This window comes from Lynx canadensis, chromosome B1, assembly GCF_007474595.2.
Source record: "Lynx canadensis isolate LIC74 chromosome B1, mLynCan4.pri.v2, whole genome shotgun sequence".
In the NCBI taxonomy this organism is placed as follows: Eukaryota; Metazoa; Chordata; class Mammalia; order Carnivora; family Felidae; genus Lynx; species Lynx canadensis.
In genome coordinates, this window is record NC_044306.2 from 152,846,873 (window position 1) to 152,865,383 (window position 18,511).

Consider the following 18,511-nt stretch of genomic DNA (forward strand, 5'->3'; position numbering starts at 1 on the left):
TGGTTGTTTGGTTTGTAAAGAGAGAATGTAATCACAAATGCATTTATACTACATATAATGGTTTATTCTTTATTTTAAAATAGTACATATTTAATGTGTACTTTTTCATCTTATCAGAGGAGATATTATTTTGTTACACAGCCAGTATTGTCTTCTGAGTTACTGAACTAAGGTGTAATGACCAATGGTACAAGGAGAAATGTTCATAACAGAAATCACTATTTTTAGGGGCGCCTGGGTGGCTCAGTCGGTTAAGCGTCCGACTTCAGCTCAGGTCATGATCTTACAGTCTGTGAGTTCAAGCCCCGCGTCAGGCTCTGTGCTGACAGCTCAGAGCCTGGAGCCTGCTTTACATTCTGTGTCTCCCTCTCTCTCTGCCCCTCCCCTGCTCATGCTCTGTCTCTCTCTGTCTCAAAAATAAATAAAAACTTAAAAAAAAAAAAAAGAAATCACTATTTTTACCTTAGCTGTCAAGGCCAAGACCCTGAGTCAGACATTGCATATACTTTCAAAACATATATTATGTTGGATGTTTTTATCCCTTCATGGAAGTTTTATTGCATTAACTGGAACATATTCTCTTCATGATTCATAACTGGACTTATTTTATGACCATACAGACATGAGGTAAACAAACTGCCTTTCACTACCTGATTCTAGACATAATGGATACATCAAATCAAATACACAGGCTATAAGGTTTTCTTTCAATTACAGGATAAAGCATCTAGCTTAATATTTAAACAATACATCCCTTCTATCAAAGCAGTAAACATATTATCACAAATAATGGTCAGAAAAGCACATGGATTGAATCATTCAATAATGAAGAAAAACACTAAAGACTGATAAGATTATTTTATGATATTCATCAATGTTTAATTTTTTAACATATTCAATTTGAAATAACGTGAAAAGGCCTAGATGGCATCAGATTCCAGCAATTTGTACAGAAAAATTATCTGTGCCTACAATGAGAGAAAAATGTAAGTGGGGCACTTGGTTACCTTTTAATTTAGAGAAAATATGTCCTTTTATCATTTAACAAATGCTAAACTTTGTGCTGTGTTATAGGTAAGATAGCATTTATCTACAGATTTCCCCTTTTGTATAGTTTTCCATAATATGTTTATTCTCAAAAGCATAGATTTCTGGCTTTTCTCTAAACTTATAGAATAATTATAAACATTAATTTTTCTTGGAAAGATATAAAAGAATTATGCATTTTGGAAATGAATTAACCCACAAAAATATGTTTAAAATATTTTCAAGGCATGGTGCTAACTTTTAGAAACTCTAAAAAGAATTTAGGTATTCTAAAAAGGAATTCTAAAATCAATGTTTCATAATCTAGTCATCTCCTGGATTTTTATTTTCAGTTTTAATCCTTTCACTGATTGAATGCATAATAAAAAATAGTACAAGAAGATTTATCATTTAAAATTCAAAAGTCATTTAATTTGATTAAAATTAATTACTATTTTTCTGATTTTGTAAATTACAAATTCACTGAGATCTGGATTCTTCAAACATATTTGATAGTTCATGCTTCCTAACTCACAAAGAATTTAAATTGTGAAACACTGTTGAAAAGCAAAGTTGTTCATAGGACCAAAATGATACAATAAAACAATTGCATATGGTGTTTGTTGATGTCAAGATTAACTCTTGTTTAGATATATAACGCTTTGTTTGTATCCATGAAAAAGTAAGGATAATGTTTAAAGGTAGAGAGGTATAATGTTTAGTTCAAAAATATTTTATACTAACTTCTCCTAAATCCTTCAATGTATCCTTTTCAATCTTTATCTAAGTAAAATGTTAATAAAAGGGAAAATAGGTAACGAGATATCAATATTGTTTTGTACACATATACACACGCACTTCCATACATATCCTACACACACTATTACTGAAGTATGCTGATCTGAATTGATTCATATGTATTTGTTTGGGAGAGCAAAACTGTTCAGCACCTTAAGTATCTATGAAAACTACAGAGATATGAAAAATATCCAGCAAAATTAATAATTAAAACTTTAAAATTATCTATCATAATGTGTTATTATAGAGAATTTCAATCCATCAGTAACTAAGGGAGAAAATAATCTCTGCTTTGACAGATACCATGAGTTTTATTATCTCTAATAAATATTCATTCTTATGTAGATAGGTTGTAGAAGTCTTTGAAAAATTGCTGAAATTATGTATCTTTTATTTTAATGGAGATTCAGCTAGATAAATATAAAATGGTAATATGATTTACAACTCTCCACAGCTTAGGTAGGGGTCATGTGTCAGTCCATTCCAAACCACAAGGAGCCTCATGGTTTGTTACTATATCTTAAGCATGTCCGTGTTGCCAAGGTGGAGAAACATATTGTCATATCACTGTAGAATGTTCTCTAAGGATACTATGCAAGTTTCTTGGTATTTAGACTTATGAAACTAAAATTTAACTATTTTATCTTCTGAAACATATCCCTTGTGAATTAATACTTTTTAATGACATTTATTGTCAAATTGGTTTCCATACAACATTGAACAAAATACAATTGATCAACATGCTTTACTTGAGCAAAGAAAACATTCCATCCTAGCTTATAAATTGGTTATATTGATATTTATTTTCTTCAGTATGTTTTAAATTTTGAGTATTTTCTATTTTTTTTAGCTATAAGTTATGAAGTATATAAATGCTAATCTTAGACATAAAGTAGGAAGAGATATTGGTATAGAATACATTTTTACAAAATTTAAGGATATTCTGGTCTTTTCTAAACTGTAGAGGAAGTGATAGTTTCTTATCTGCACTATGGGAGGTGGGTCAGTATTACAATTGATCACTGACACTGGATGATACAGTATTTCTATAAAATATAGAATATATTTTGTATAAAAGATGTATAAAAGATACAGATTTAGAAACATTAAAATGTTAAAGTGATACAATCCTAAAGTTTCTAAAGTTACACATCTGTATTTTATTTTTAATTGGAAGATATTGGATTATATATATGTTTAGTATCTTACTGAGGGCCCATGAGGTTTTGTGTCTGTACACACACAAACACACACATGCCCACACATGACGCTATTTTTGAATTGTCATTTTGACAATTGTCATTTTTGAGTGTCATTTTGAGTGTCATTTGAGTTTTTTTTAAATGTGTGTATTTATATTAAACAATATTAATCAATGAAAGTCTAAATATGTGCCAGACAAAATATGTGTAAGCAATTGTTACAAATGACTGAGTTATTTAATGGCATGATGGCGATGAATAGGTTTTAATTAGGTACGCATATCCAGTGTCCAGTACAGTTCATGACACATAAGCATGGCTCATTACATATATTGAATGAATGAATATATAAGGGATATGTAGCAATTAATTTCACTCTTCATTTATAATTACCATGTAATTTATTGGATTTTCTTTTAATATTTGGGAGGCCTAAATTATAAACATAAACATAAATGGAGAGAGAGAAAGAGCGAGAGAGAGAGAGAGAGACAATGTATTAATCAATAGTGTTCTTGTTCTGGAAGAAGTCCCCAGAATGGCAGCAGAAAGGGAAGACCCTCCTCTTGTCCCACAAACACAAATAACTATCAAATCACCCTACATACTCTAGAAATCATCCAGAAGACTGAAAAAAAAAAAAAAAACAACTCCATAACTAAAGGGAGAGAAGAGGCCATATCCAAGAGGGTAGGAAGTGCAGTGACATAGTTTAGGGGAGAAATAGCTTGCAACTGCTGTGAAGACGAGGGAGCCATGATTGCTGAGAAGATCTAGACAAAGAGTGCACAGGGGAATGCACAAAGAAAATGTTTTCCCCACAGCTTAGAAAACAAGAGGGGCTGAATTTCATGAGTTCTTGCAAACAGTGGGCCTTAAAGCCTGGAGTTTTAAAGGTTAGTGGACTTGGCTGAGATAGCACTGGGATGACACTGCCCTGCTCCTGGAGAGAAGGTAGGCAAACAACCCAGGGGCCCACAGCATGGAAATAGCAATCTGAAGAATGCCTGGGGCACAGAGTGGGAAGAAAATTCACTCCTCTCAGAAAGGTCCTTGGGAGGCAGAGTTCACAGAGACACCTCTCCTGGAACAGAAGAGCTGACCAGCACCATTGCCCTCCCCTACCCCTCAGCATAAACACAGAACCACTGGCACCAGTGGGAGATACAGCACAGTGCTGATGTTGGTTGCTCCGCTTTCTTAAACCAAGCTCCATTTCCCTGCACTCTGGCCAGACTGCCTTCCTCAGTCACACTTGCCTCAGTCCCAGTGTAGTGTGCTCCTACCCCAGAAGACTCCCTGTCTACACCACATCTCCCAACCAGAAAGTTCTGCAGGGCCTCAGTTCTGGTAGAGTTGGTGTCAGATTTTATTCCACATTTATAGCAGAGCACATCTAGTTAAAACTTACCACATTCAAGCTAGGGACAAAGCACTGCCCCCACCAGGCAAGGAGCACCCCTGCAGATGCCTGGCCTAAAGGATAGAGCAGCCACCTGGCACTACATGACCTCCTCTGCATAAGGCCATTACTTTCAGGAGCAGGAGACAAAACTGGCTTATCTAATACAGAGAAGAAAGCAGAGACTTAGATAAAATGCCAAGACACAGGAATTCATTCCAAATGAAAGAACAAGATAATACCACAGCCAGAGATCTAAGCAAATCACATATAAGTAACATGCCTGATGGAGAATTTAAGGCAACGATCATAAGGATACTCCCTGGGCTTGAGGAAACAATAGAAGACATCACTGAGACCCTCACCATAGAGATAAAAGAGTTAAAGAATTAAATAGAGATGAACAATGTAATAAATGAGATTGGAAAGAGGCTTGATGCAATGAACACAAGGCTGGAAGAAGCAGAGGAATGAATTAGTGACCTAGAAGACAAAATAATGAAAAATAGTGAAGCTGAATAAAAGAAAGAATTATGTAACACAAGAATTGACTTAGGGAACTCAGTGACTGCACCAAATGTAATTACATTCCTATTATACAGTCCCAGAAGAAGAAGAGAGAGAAAGGGGGCAGAGAATTTATTTCAAGAAATAATAGCAGAAAACTTCCATAATCTGGGATAAGAAACACATCCAGATCCAGGAGGCACAAAGAACTTCCATCAAAATCAACAAGAGCAGGCCAATACCAAGGTATAGTGTAATTAAATTTGCAAAATATAGTAATAAAGAATAAAATCTTAAAAGCAACAAGACAAAAGAAGTCCTTAACTTACAAGAGAAAATCCATAAGCCTAGCTGGAGATTTCTCAACAGAAACTTGGCAAGCCAGGAGAGAGTGGCATGAAATATTCAAAGTGCTGAATGGGAAAAATCTGTAGCCAAAAATACTCTATCCAGCAAAGCTATCATTCAGAATAGAAGGAGAGATGCAAAGGAGAGACCAAAGTGCTAAGGCAAGAAATGATCAGAGAAAATCTGACTAAACAATGAAAAAAAAAGTAAAATAATAGTAAGTATATATCATCAATAATTACTTTGAGTGTAAATGGACTGAACACTCCAATCAAAAGACATACAATTTCAGAATAGATTAAAAAAGTAAGACTCATCTATATGGTGCCTATAAGAGACTTGTTATAGGCCTAAAGACACCTGCGGATGGAAACTGAGGGTATAGAGAAACATTTATCATACAAATGGATGTCACAAGAATGTCTCAGTAACAATCCTTTTAAGGGACAAACTAGACATTTTTGTTCTTATATCGTTTTTATCCTGCTTTGGTATCAGGGTAGTATTGGCCTCATGGAATAATTTTGAATAAGTTCCCTCTATTCCATTATTTGTAAGATTTTGATAAAGATTGTCATTAATTATTATATTTTTTTTAATGTTTGATAGAATCTACCAATGAGACCGTGTGGTCTTGGACTTTTCTATGCTGGGAGGTTTTTTTGTTTGTTTGTTTTTTGTTTTTTTTATTCCTAATTTAACCTCTATGCTTTTTATTGGTCTAAGAAGATTTCCTATTTCTTGGAATCAAGATTCATGATTTAATCTTGGTAATGTGTATTTTTAGGAATTATCTGGCCTTTTTTCTAAATTGTCTGATTTATTGGTATATAATTACTTATAGTAATCTGCTGTCATACTATGTATTTCTGTGGTTATCTGTTGTATTATTTTCTCTTCTATTTCTCATTTTGGTTTTTGAGTATTCTCCCTTATTTGTTAGTTAATATAGTTAAAACATTGCAAACTTTGTTTTACTTATTTCTTTCAATATTGTTGTTGTTTATTCTGGTTGCTATTTTATTTATTTCTGATTTTTCTTTATTATTTCCTCTCTCTACTAAATTTCAGCTAAGTTTTTTTTATTTTTTTAATTCTTTGTGGTATAATGCTAAATTGTTTATTTTAACTTTTCTTTTTTTTTAGTGCAGGCATTTTAGCATGAATTTCATGCTAAGATACATTTTTGCTGCATCTTATAGGTTTGGAAATATTATGTTTCCTGTTTCTTTTGTTTGGAGATATATTTTGATTTTCCATTTGATTTCTTATTTGGCCCACAGCTTGTGCAGTTGTGTATTGTTTAATATTTACATATTAAATATTTAATATTTGCATTATATGTATTCCAGCTTTGCTTTATTGTTGATCTTCAGTTTTGTACCATTGAGGTTGGAAAATATACTTGGTATGATTTCAGTCTTCTTAAATTTGTTACATCTGTTTTTCTATGATTTAACCAGGGAATTCCATGTGTACTTGAGGAAAACGTATATTCCACTTTTCTTAGATAGAAATTTTATGTATATCTTTTAGAACCATGTATTCTGAAGTATGCATCAAGTAAAAAATATTCTTATTGAAAAAAATAACTTTAAGTGAGGGTACTCATTTAAAATAAAGCATATCAAAAAATAAATACAGCATGTCAGAAGGGAGGCGTGGGAGGGAATGAAGTAGGTGAAAGGGGGATTAAAAGTACATTTATCATGGTGAGCACTGACTAATAGTGTATATAATTGTTGAATCACTATCTTGTATGCCTGTAACTACTATAACCCTGTGTAAGGGTTAACTAAGCTGGTATTAAAATAAAAAACAAAAATATACTATTCTTTTCTTCTCTGATATTTTACAATGTTAAAATCAGCCCATTTATTTTAACCATCTAAAGTTGTATTCTAACTAACAAGCTTTTTTAAATTCTTGAGTAGTATCTTTCTCATATTTCTGTGTGCAAGCGTTCAAAAGATGTTGTCAAGTTTTAGAGTTCTTACTTCCAAACCCAAGAGCACACTGTACACACTGTATATTAGCCAATTTCACAATAACTTACATTAAAAAATAGAATTCCTACTTCAAAACCTCTTTTAATGTATCATTGTTTTAACTCATTATCAGTTTTTTTTTATGCTAAGGATATATTTTAAATATAAAGATAAATCTATCATCTTAATTTTGGTATAAATATTATCGGATTATTTTTAGTTGTAATCTTATGTTATGTTATGCTGATTTTCTTAATAAATGCATCTTTTAAATTTGGGCTGAACTATCTTGTGGGCACTTCATTTAAAAAAATCTGTATAAAAAGTAAATTTGATTTTGTTTATATCCTCCAATAATTCACATATAATAGAACTGTGGTGAAACTCTTGCTCATAGTGATTTTCTGTCATTCTTAATAAAGCATAATTGGATAAATCCAATAACACTTTGAAGATTAATTATATCTTGAACAATATCGACAAAAACAGTCTGTGCATTTCTATTCCCATTTCTTTATATATATGGATGTATTTTAAAATGATCTGTATATTTTAATTCCAGTGAGGAGAATGATAATATTCAATATTACTAGCCAGTATTTTGTACATTACATTTTTTTGTTGGTGACCATGTTCCTGAATTGTAAGACGAATTCACTTAGGTACCCCAAGGGTGATGAACGTTTAAGGCTAAAGTTTTTTGGAAACATTAAAAATAATTTAATTGACAATAAAAAAGTGTGGGGAAAAAATCCTAAATTATCAGTTTAAACATTTTTGACAATTCTGAGAACTTAAAAAAATTTTCTCATTATATTAGGTAACACCTTTTTACAACTTTAACAAATGAAATTCATATACTGATGATGTATATTTGTTTAGATTTTTAAAACTATTTTAATAGGTGTAATTAACATCCTAATTTTCTAAGTGATAACTATGAAAGCTGGAATGTTGGTAGCTTATGTAAAATTTCTAAAGTAGCCAGTGTAGATGTAACTAACACATATTATTATTTACTTGTCAAGAGTTAATATTTAAATAATTTAACTTCATCAGCTTTTATTAAGTTCTGCTGTGTCATTTTGACCCTGAGAAGGACACAAATGTACTATTTATCCATCCAATAAATGTTGCTGAATATGTACTCAATACAATGAATTATGCTACAAATGATGAAAATCAAATGAACTGTTTCTGTTCTCCAGAATGTTTATATAGAGTTGGGAGCAGGTGAAAATTCCTACATATAAAACTGACAAAAATTTTGCTATATGCCATAAGATAGATATTAAATAAATAGTTTCTAGATCTAAAAGATGTGTAAAGAAAGATTATATAGCCATGGACATCATCACAAATATGGAAAAGGTAGCACTTAAAAAGAGCCTTGGAACATGGACAGTAAAGGAATTATTAAAAATAGTTTCCTTCCAAAAAAAAAAAAAAGTTTCCTTCTCTCCAAAGGATTGCCTAATCAGTTTCATGAAGCATATTCATAGAGGATACAGTTTTTGTCTCCTAGTCCTCTTTCAACTTAAATAGACTTGCGTAATATTTTCTAAATAATGTTGAGGCAACATACAATTATTATTTGACACAACTTTGCTCCAGAAGCTGCCTTTATGTTTAACTGTTTAAGTAAACGATATCGAGATGGAATTAAAAGAAATTTTAATACTCACCTTAATAATTATTTGTTAAATATGGCTGTAATTAAAATGCAAAAAAAAGTCAATTTTGCTTCTTTTGATTATCACTTTTTATTTTTGGCCTCCCCATATATGTTGTGGATTCACGGTACTTTCAAGTACAAATTTTATTTTCTGACCACAATATAAATATCCCTTGCCACAGTGCTTGACAGAAGGAGTGTCCTCAAAAAAAAAAAAAAAATACCCAGTTTTTTCCAAATGCATTCAGATTAAATCCAAAGTCCTTATCATGGACTACAAACTTTTTCTTACACTTCTTCTTCTTTGGTTAGAATGCTTTTCCTGCAATATTTAGAAGCAGATAGAAGAGTTTCCCAAGTGCAAGAAATTATAAGTAGATTAGTATGGATGGAGACAGTGAGTGTGGGAGAAGACCATATTTGAAGGATTTCTTTTTGTGTGGAAACTTGCAGACTATGCTAGCATTTTGTAATAAAATTAATTGGAATTTCCCAAAAATGACATGATCAAATGCCGTTGAGAAGTATGGCAACAAGATGACTGCAATCTTAACAAAACCAATTTCAGGGGAGTGTACTATGCCAATGTGTGATTTAAAATAGGAACTAGAGGTGCATGTATGGAAAAATAATTTAAGAAATTGTGTTCTGAAGGGTAGCAAAACTGTTTGATAGCTACAGAGAGAACTGAGATCAAGTGAGATTGATAGTTTATTGTTGTTATTTGTTTATTGTGCTTCACTTTGTTTCCATTGAAAAATTCTGGAAAACTGTATTGAGGTCATATGAATGACTAGGTGAGAGTTAGAGATTAAGAGAAAGAGATAGAGAGAGAGAGAGAGAGAGAGAGAGAGAGAGACAGAAACTGAGTATGTAAAAGGGATAGTAGATAATTTGAAAGATTACTCTCAGAGAATAGAGATGAGGTTCTTAATTCAAATAAAGATACTTTCCATTGGTAGAAGCAAAAACACATTTCACTTTTTCATAAGAAACAAGGGAGAGAGGGTGGCTACAAGTGCACATAGGTTTGGAGATTTGGTGATAGGAAAATAAGCAAGTTTCTTTAATGACTTCTATTTTCTCAGCACACAGAAAAATGTACCAGCGAGAGATCACAAAGGAATAGAGCTTCTAAGGAATAAGAAGAGAGAGGAGAAGCTACAAAATAATCATGCTGGTGCTGAAAACCAAAGTTAACTAAGGAAATAATACTAAAATTGTCTTGCAGCATTGTAGGTCCCATTTGGATTGGGGGCCATGATTTGAAGGCAATGAATAATTACATATACATGTATTTTTTTTTTCTTGGACAACATTGAGCTCACAGTTTTCCTCTCTATACCGTTATGTGAATTTCTTTAACCTCAAAATAAGTAATACCTTAAGCATAATCATTATCTTCCCCCAAATTCATTTCATACCTGGAGTTCTCTGAGAAAATGGCTCCATCCCTATTCCTCTCTAATCCATTACCCACGCTGATCTGTCAAACATCATTGTGATCTCAGTATTTCCCTGCTTAAAATTTGTGTAATGACCTCAAACAATAAAACCTCTAAGGTGTGACCTGGTGTCCTTTTCCCTCTCTAACTTTATCTCTGCCATTTTAAGTCTACTATCACCCTGATCTTTTAGTTTTCTCTATCTCCTCCTTTGCTCTCCACCGGTTTTCTTTGTTTGCAAGGATTTTGCCCCTCTAATGCACATTAATGCACTCTAATGCCCCCCCCCTTAATGCAAATGCAAATTGGATAATTTTCCTTTTTAATTTTTTGTTTTAATCTTAGCAGAGGCTCAGCTTCCTTAAGAAGTCTTTTTGATATTCCAGTCTAAATTAGGTATCAATTTTCACTTCCATGCTCTTTCTTTTTTTCTATCATAATCATATTTATAATTATTCATGTAATACTGTTAAGACTCATAAAGGCAGAGACATGTCTATCTTATTTACCTCTGTAACCTAGTACCAAGCAAAATTTCTGTCCTACTCATCTGCTGAAAGGATTTTGTTGAACTGCTGGTGAGAAAGATACACTTACCACCTTAACTTACTTTTACATTTCTTTCTGTTTCCAAAGTTTCTATGGAAGGTTAAATAACAGTGTTGTATACGGTATCAAAATAAGTTTTTAAGTTAACAGGCATTCATTAAAAGAAAATAAATGCCTTTTGTTTCATAAATGACCACTTATTTCCAAATAGGCAGAATTGTGGATTGACACTTCATGTCTTTGAAAATAAATAGTGTTTAAAGTGAGAACGGTTTTACTGTAGAGGATGAAAGAAGAAAAAATGGATAACTTAGCAATGAATGGTATTGGCTGCTACAGCAATCCTATTATAAGAAAAATAATATTTTAAATCTTTTCCTAATCATTTGACTACAAGAATGTCCCTAATACTATCAAAAAGCTCTTCTTATCTTTCAAATACCTTCACATTCTCTCTGAATTTATAAGAGCATTAAGGCTTTGCTATCGCTATAATTAGATCTACTGAAAAAAGTCCCTTCTCATTTTTGTCAATTCCTGATTATTCATGGTGATGGCAAAAAGCCTTAGCATGGATTACTAAAAACCCAAATCATTTATAGCACATGAAAATTAGCCAAAATTCATTATGTCTATCAGAATTTTCTGTTGAAATACAAGTTCCCCTTTCAGCTTTAGCAAATTTCCATTGATGCCTGAATAAATGCTCTTAAGTGTATGTACTGAATTCTGAAAATAGAAAAGATATATACGGTTGATTAGTTTTATGTAATCTAAGCCCTAAAAGGTAATCAAACCATCAGTTTGGTGGTTTTCAATTGGCCCACATATTGAAAGTTGGAATAAAAGTTTGGTTTTATTAGCCATGCAGAAGAAAGAAAGATACCAGAGGTTAGGGAATGAGCAGAAATAAAAAAAAAAAGATAAACTCTATTAACACTTATTTGACCACCAACAGAAATGCTAACACAGATACCCAAAGAACATTTTCTTTATGTGATTTTGAATAGTTCAGTCACAATCTTCATGCTATGTCTTTCATTCATTTATGTGTTACATAACAATTTAGGATCGCCTACTGTGGTCGAACACTGTGATAAGTATTATGAATGTAAAATTGAATAAGACACATTTTCTATCCTTTATAGATCATAATTTGTACAGTATAAATATGACTGATATCAGAATAGATGCTTGTTGAATCAAATAGTTCTAAAATGGAGTAAAATGTAAAGTAAATGCCTAACATCGGACTCCTCCTGAAATCAATATAATGTGAATGATACACCAGCTCACCCATGCTTTCTCCCAAATATAACAAAATTTATGAAGCTCTTAACACCTACTAATTATTAATTAATTAATCAATTAATTATTTAATTTAATAACAAAATTTCAAGCACCTACTATGCACCTTACTGTTCTATGAGCATTGGGGAAAATTAGCATTTCTTTAACACACTTGTATTAATAACAGAGTTAATGAAAACTATACTCAAAAGACTACTTAAGTTTTAAGTACATATAAGTATTTATCTTTCATAATATAATTTCTTATAAGCTCCTGCAGCATAGAAGTCACTGAAAATACACATATTCCAGACATGTTTAATTTAAATACTTAAATATTTGATTATCTGAATGAATAGGCTGGTATTTATGATTCCGAAGCTTGTGAAACATTTTTGAAATTAATGCAAATATTGTGTTATATGTAATCTGTGTATACTAGTCAAAATAATGGCATTATTCACCAAACAAACACTGCATCTGTTCCAAGGAAAAGCTTAGTCTCTTATTTCTTTTGACAGTGTGCAGACCTGGGTTCTTCAAAGCCTCACCTCACAGCCAGACCTGCAGCAAATGTCCACCTCACAGTTTTACCCATGAGGAAGCTTCAACCTCTTGTGTCTGTGAAAAGGATTATTTCAGGAGGGAGTCTGATCCACCCACAATGGCATGCACAAGTAAGGAAACCCACTGATACTTGGTGATCCGAACTTTCACCACTCCGAAGAAAGAGCATGATGGAGCCTGTTGCATTCTATCACCATTTTCCCGAAAACAGGCATAATGTTTAATCTTCCAAAATAGCTATTTTTTTTACCAAATTTCGATTTTCTTGAGTAAGCTTTGGAAAGTTTGAATCTCTTTTATCACTCGCTGTTAGAAGCATTCATTTTCCTTAATTTCAAATTCAACATCTAAGACAGATAAAGTATATTTTATTTTATTTTGTGATTTCTTTTAGTGTTCAGGATGGCTAAACATGACTTTGATGAACCCACTTCGCTATTCACAGTAATTTTTTTTTTCATTCTTCTCCCAACCCAGGCTTCTGATCACATAAGCATACAATAAATGGCACTTGTGCCTTTTTTTTTTTTTTCTTACCTGCCACACTAAACTACAAGGGCCAGTGAGAAGGTCATCTATAAAAAAAGGTAGGAAACACCACGTGGAGTGGTGAGGGTTGGCAAATAGCATTTAGGAGTCAAATATAAAACCAAATTTTTAGCTAGGACTTTCAAGCAGTTGTCATGTTTCTTATTAGTGAGTGCCCCTAACTCTAATTAATTATAGCACATAATCATATCATCAGAATAATGAATAACAAATATTTAATTCCAACATTCGCAGTGGAAGCATCCACATTCTTCAATGTCTTTGGTGTTTTGTTTTTCTAGCGTTCCACAGATTTCTGAGAAAGAAGCACATTTATGTATTTGACAGAAATCCTTTCATAAATTTTCCACATTCAGAGTCTATGGCAAATGAAACAAAAACTCAAAATGAAAGGGAAGAAAGTAAATCCCCTCTCCTCATTACATTCAATATCCATGACCTTGCCTTGTTTTATTATTTTTGATCCCAGGAAGATGTCGTTGCTCTCAAAGATGATGACAAAACTTTTTGAAATTTAGTATTTATTCTAGGACGTTCATTCTACTATTAAATATAAATAGGAATACAATTCCTTTAATAAATTGTCACAAACTAAAATTTTATCTGAATTTCAAGGTCTGAATTCCATAGTGTCAGTGAGACATATTTTCATAATTTCTCAAATCATTGATATTAATTAGCTTTGTATTTCTAAAGACAATTATTTTATCACCAGACTGATAGTTTTACGGGTTAGATGGTTACTAATTATAAACAATTCCTATTCAAATAAGTAAATGACATTATTGTATACACTTTGGGGAGGTTGAATTTGAATAGAGGAGATAAAACTATGATTGAAAGTGATACACTTTGGTTACAGTAGAGATGATTTCAATTATTCAGAGCAAAAGGATGTCTAAGTAGAGGGAAATGTGGATAGACAATAGGCTGGTAAATTAGGGAGAGAAAACCATGTCTTGAATTATCTTTTAAATTTCCTTAGTTTTCTAATAATTATTTTCTTTAAGTGATCCAGCCATGATCTTTCTCTTTCTCAGCACAGAATTGAGTCTCCCTTTCTGTAAGTTTGTTAGGTTTGGGATGAGACTGTGCTCTGGTGGCAGGGACTGCTTCGTCCTCTAAAAGGACTTGAGGCTTCAAATTTTCTGTTTCCAGGTGTGTGAATTTCTAATACTGTGTTTCAAAAGAACACTAATTTGTACACATTTCTCAAAAGACTGTTGGGACTTGTATAGAAGATCTTGCTAACATATATTCTGTGAGTGCATGCGTTCCGTTTTTAGTTGCATTCATAACACCATGAATACTGCAAATGTTTCCCTTGAATGGGTGGCTTGATTGATGTTCACATGTTCACATGAGTATCTTGAATTTTTCTTTCACTTTGGATCTTTCGAATTAAATTTATGGTTCCAATTCCTTCTATCTATCATCTATCTATCTATCTATCTATCTATCTATCTTTCTATCTAAATCTGGAAAATAGAATGTTATAAACTTATAGGAAAAGAAAAACAAAAAAGTTTCTGATGAATCTGCTTAAATCAAGGGTACATAGCCCTGTTTTGGTTCACATATCACATGTATTAGCAGGCTGTGGAATTTCATTACATTATTTTTAGGTGCATGACCATCTGAGCTGCTACTTTCTACCTCTACTTTAGGGCTTCACTTGAATTTGAGTTTCCCTTTGACATTAAGAGGCAGATGTGTCCCCACAAAATTTTGAGGGGCTGTTACTGGCACAACCAGAAGAAAAGGGAGAGTCAGACTGATGTATTTGTACAGATTTAGAGGAAAGGTGTTAAATTTGGTTTCATTTCAGTTGGCAGGGAGGAAAAAAAGTTTGATATCTTTCTGAATGAGACATATTTCAAGTCTGTTTACCTTCACTTCAGAAGTAAACCTTTAACATTTTGACCTCAAACAACATTTTCTCCGTAACTTTCCACTATTAAATCAGTAAAAAATTAAGACTTGTATTTCCATCTTAAGTAATTGTTTCAACTTAAAAGTAACTGTTTTGTGTTGAAATGTGTGAGGTTGTATGCATGGCAAAATTCACAGAGTTCATCCATAAATGTAGTCAAGGTGGGGATTATTTTGCCAAAAATGACAACTCTTGGGTTATGGGGTCCTTTATTTAAAAGACATTTTGTAAATACCAGGTAGCTTTTTTTTAATCACCTTATTTAAATTTAGTCTTCAACAGTCATGGCTTAATGAATGTTAGGTAGAAATTAATAATAATCTCTACGTTTAAAACAACAAATATTAAGATAAATAGGCTATGCCATCCCAAACAGCTTAATTTATGCTTATGAACCATTCAGCCACCACTATAATCCATTCTGTTCTCTGTTGGGAAATCTTTACTTGTCAAGTCTGAAACAAATAAAAATGTATTTTTACTTTGGGAACATCTGACCATATAACATTAACAACTAACTGAAGTTATAACGCTAAGTATTTGGTAATCAACTGTAAAATAGACATTATGCAATTCCTTTTTTAAAAGACTTAATTTTTTATAACAGTTTTAGGTTCACAACAACATTCAGAGAAAGGCAGAGACTTTCCATATACTCCTGGCCCACACACATGCAAAGCCTCCCCCCTAATCAACACCCCCCACCAGCATGGTATACAGTTGTCACAGCTGATATAGAATTGATTTTAGTTATCTTCAGTAAGCTAATTATTAGTTTCAGAAATAAAGTAACATACAAAAAGATATTATTACTTCTATATCCTCATTCTGCTGATCCTTCAAGATCTGAACACTTTCATTCTTACCCTCATGGTGTTTTTGAGAGTTATTTATAAAATATATTTCTGATTTCCTATTAAATAAAATTCACAGTTTACAGAGCCACAGTACTAAAACAATATCAAAGTAAGTGAAATTTTATTATACATTGTAGTGTCCAACTACTTAAATTCTAGATTTTTCTTGACACATGAGAAAGATTTCAAATGCTGTTGGTGATTTATCTGTGCATATGCAATTCATTTTGAGGTAAGCTAAGGCTGTTTTACTTGCTGCAAAATTTGTAGTCAAGAGCCACACTGGCAAATCCTATTTTCACTTGTGCTCATTGCTTAGTAAATCCTTCATGTGTACTTCCTAGGTCACTGGGACAGATCTCAGTGAGGAAGTAATCAGTTCAATCCCCAAGGAGAATTTTTCCTTGGATTTGCCAAAGGACTTACCACTTTTTGAATGTATAATTTTTTATATAACATTATTTTTGCATACATAGTTTTACTTCATACTTCCTTATATTTACAGTAAGCAAAACATCTGTTTTAACGAAATGAGTAGTTATAACAATGCCGAGATAAGTTATTCCTATAGGGTATAAATCCCACTATTGTCCCTACAAAACCCGAACAAGATCTTTCACTTATTACAAATTGATGACTGTTGCATTCTCCCTACTTAAAAGATTGATTGCAAATCTATTTTTTTTTTCTTCAGACCAGGGACTTGTGTAGTAAACAATTCTTAATGTTGTCATCTTAAAATATGTTTTTCTCACTTTACTTTGCAAACCAGGACCCCCCTCTGCTCCTCGGAATGCCATCTCAAATGTTAATGAAACTAGTGTCTTTCTGGAATGGATTCCCCCTGCTGACACTGGTGGAAGGAAAGATGTCTCATATTATATTGCATGCAAGAAGTGCAACTCCCATGCAGGTGTGTGTGACGAGTGTGGAGGTCATGTCAGGTACCTCCCCCAGCAAATCGGCCTGAAAAACACCTCTGTCATGATGGTGGATCTGCTCGCTCACACAAACTATACCTTTGAGATTGAGGCAGTGAATGGAGTGTCCGACTTGAGCCCAGGAGCCCGGCAATATGTGTCTGTAAATGTAACCACAAATCAAGCAGGTAAGTGTGATGTCCAACCAAATCATGTACCTTGGGCCGAGCTCTGTCAACTTTCTCCGTAGCTAAGTGAGGGCTAACCTGTGAGATCTATAAGAGAACTTCTCATAAACCAGAGGGCCAGGACGTAAAGTAGAATACATCTCAAAATGCTTCATATACAAATAAAAGCTAGGGCTTTCTTAGCACTCTCATCCATGGACAGGGGGTTAAGAATAAGATAATTTTCCATTGAATTTTTTTTTATTACTAAAAAGACATTTCTGGCTCAAATTCATTCGTAGCAAAATTTTATCTCAAATTTCACACATGCAATTATCATAGCTCAAATCTACATATTTTGTTGTTTTGTTTACTTCATGTTTTTTGTTTATTTTATTAATTTAACAGATAATCAATCGGGTTCTGTTTGCTTGTTGGTTTGGCATCACAGCTGAATTTTCTTTGCATATTGAAATAGGCTTTTCTTGTCATTTCTATTATTATAATAATAAAAAACGTACAAAATGAATTTTTCTTTGCTAAATCCACTTACCAAAATTAGAATAACTGTGAACTATACATGAAAACACATTTATGTTCCATATAAAGCTCTTGAAATTTCTCGAGAGTAATTATTAGACGGTAGAGAATTCAGGTCTGCTTGTGCTAAAATTCCCCCATAGTTTCCACTCACGTATTCCATTTTAGGCAAATCAATATAGAAGGTGTCTTTCCTGGTAAAAGAAAAACCAAAGATAAACTATGATTAAATTAAAATTTAACCTGTTTTGTAAGAAAAATTATTCAAAGCCTATGGATAATTTATGACTTGTTTTTGTCAACAATGGGGTATCTGGGTGGGATGAGGCATTAAATGTCACTTCCCTCTATTCCCTGGCCACAGCTCTCAGTCCATGGGCATAAAATTGCCATCTCGTTAGCACACCAGGTGGACTTTCATCAGTGAAGACATCGTTGCTAGCAGTACTCACAATGAAATAGGATATGTTTGACTGAATCATTTTGGACTTAGTTCATATAAACATTAGTGTAAGTTTGTAGGTTGTAGAATGACTTGGTTGACTGGAGAATGCTGTCAGTAATCACATCTTGGCCAAAATAATTTGAATTGTTGAATGTGTCAGGTAAATCAAGCCATTACTTCTTAAGATGAAAAGGTGCATACAGTCGAGTTCATAGTTGTTTCTGACTGATCAAATCAAGGGAAGTGTTCAAGAGCAGCCTGGCTAACATGAAAGTAATTGAGTAATTTATTACGGATCATTCT

General features: G+C 32.9%; 1 protein-coding gene across 4 annotated transcripts in view; it reads left to right on the forward strand.

Annotated features, from left to right (window-relative positions):
- The window catches only part of EPHA5 (EPH receptor A5), a 338,688-nt gene that overhangs the window by 159,742 nt on the left and 160,435 nt on the right, over window positions 1–18,511 (forward strand). For all 4 annotated transcript variants that reach the window (XM_030313778.1, XM_030313781.1, XM_030313779.1 and 1 more), the window contains exons 4-5: window positions 12,752–12,907; window positions 16,909–17,244. In XM_030313778.1, the coding sequence (XP_030169638.1) occupies window positions 12,752–12,907; window positions 16,909–17,244 (492 nt within the window). The remainder of the gene's footprint in view (window positions 1–12,751; window positions 12,908–16,908; window positions 17,245–18,511) is intronic.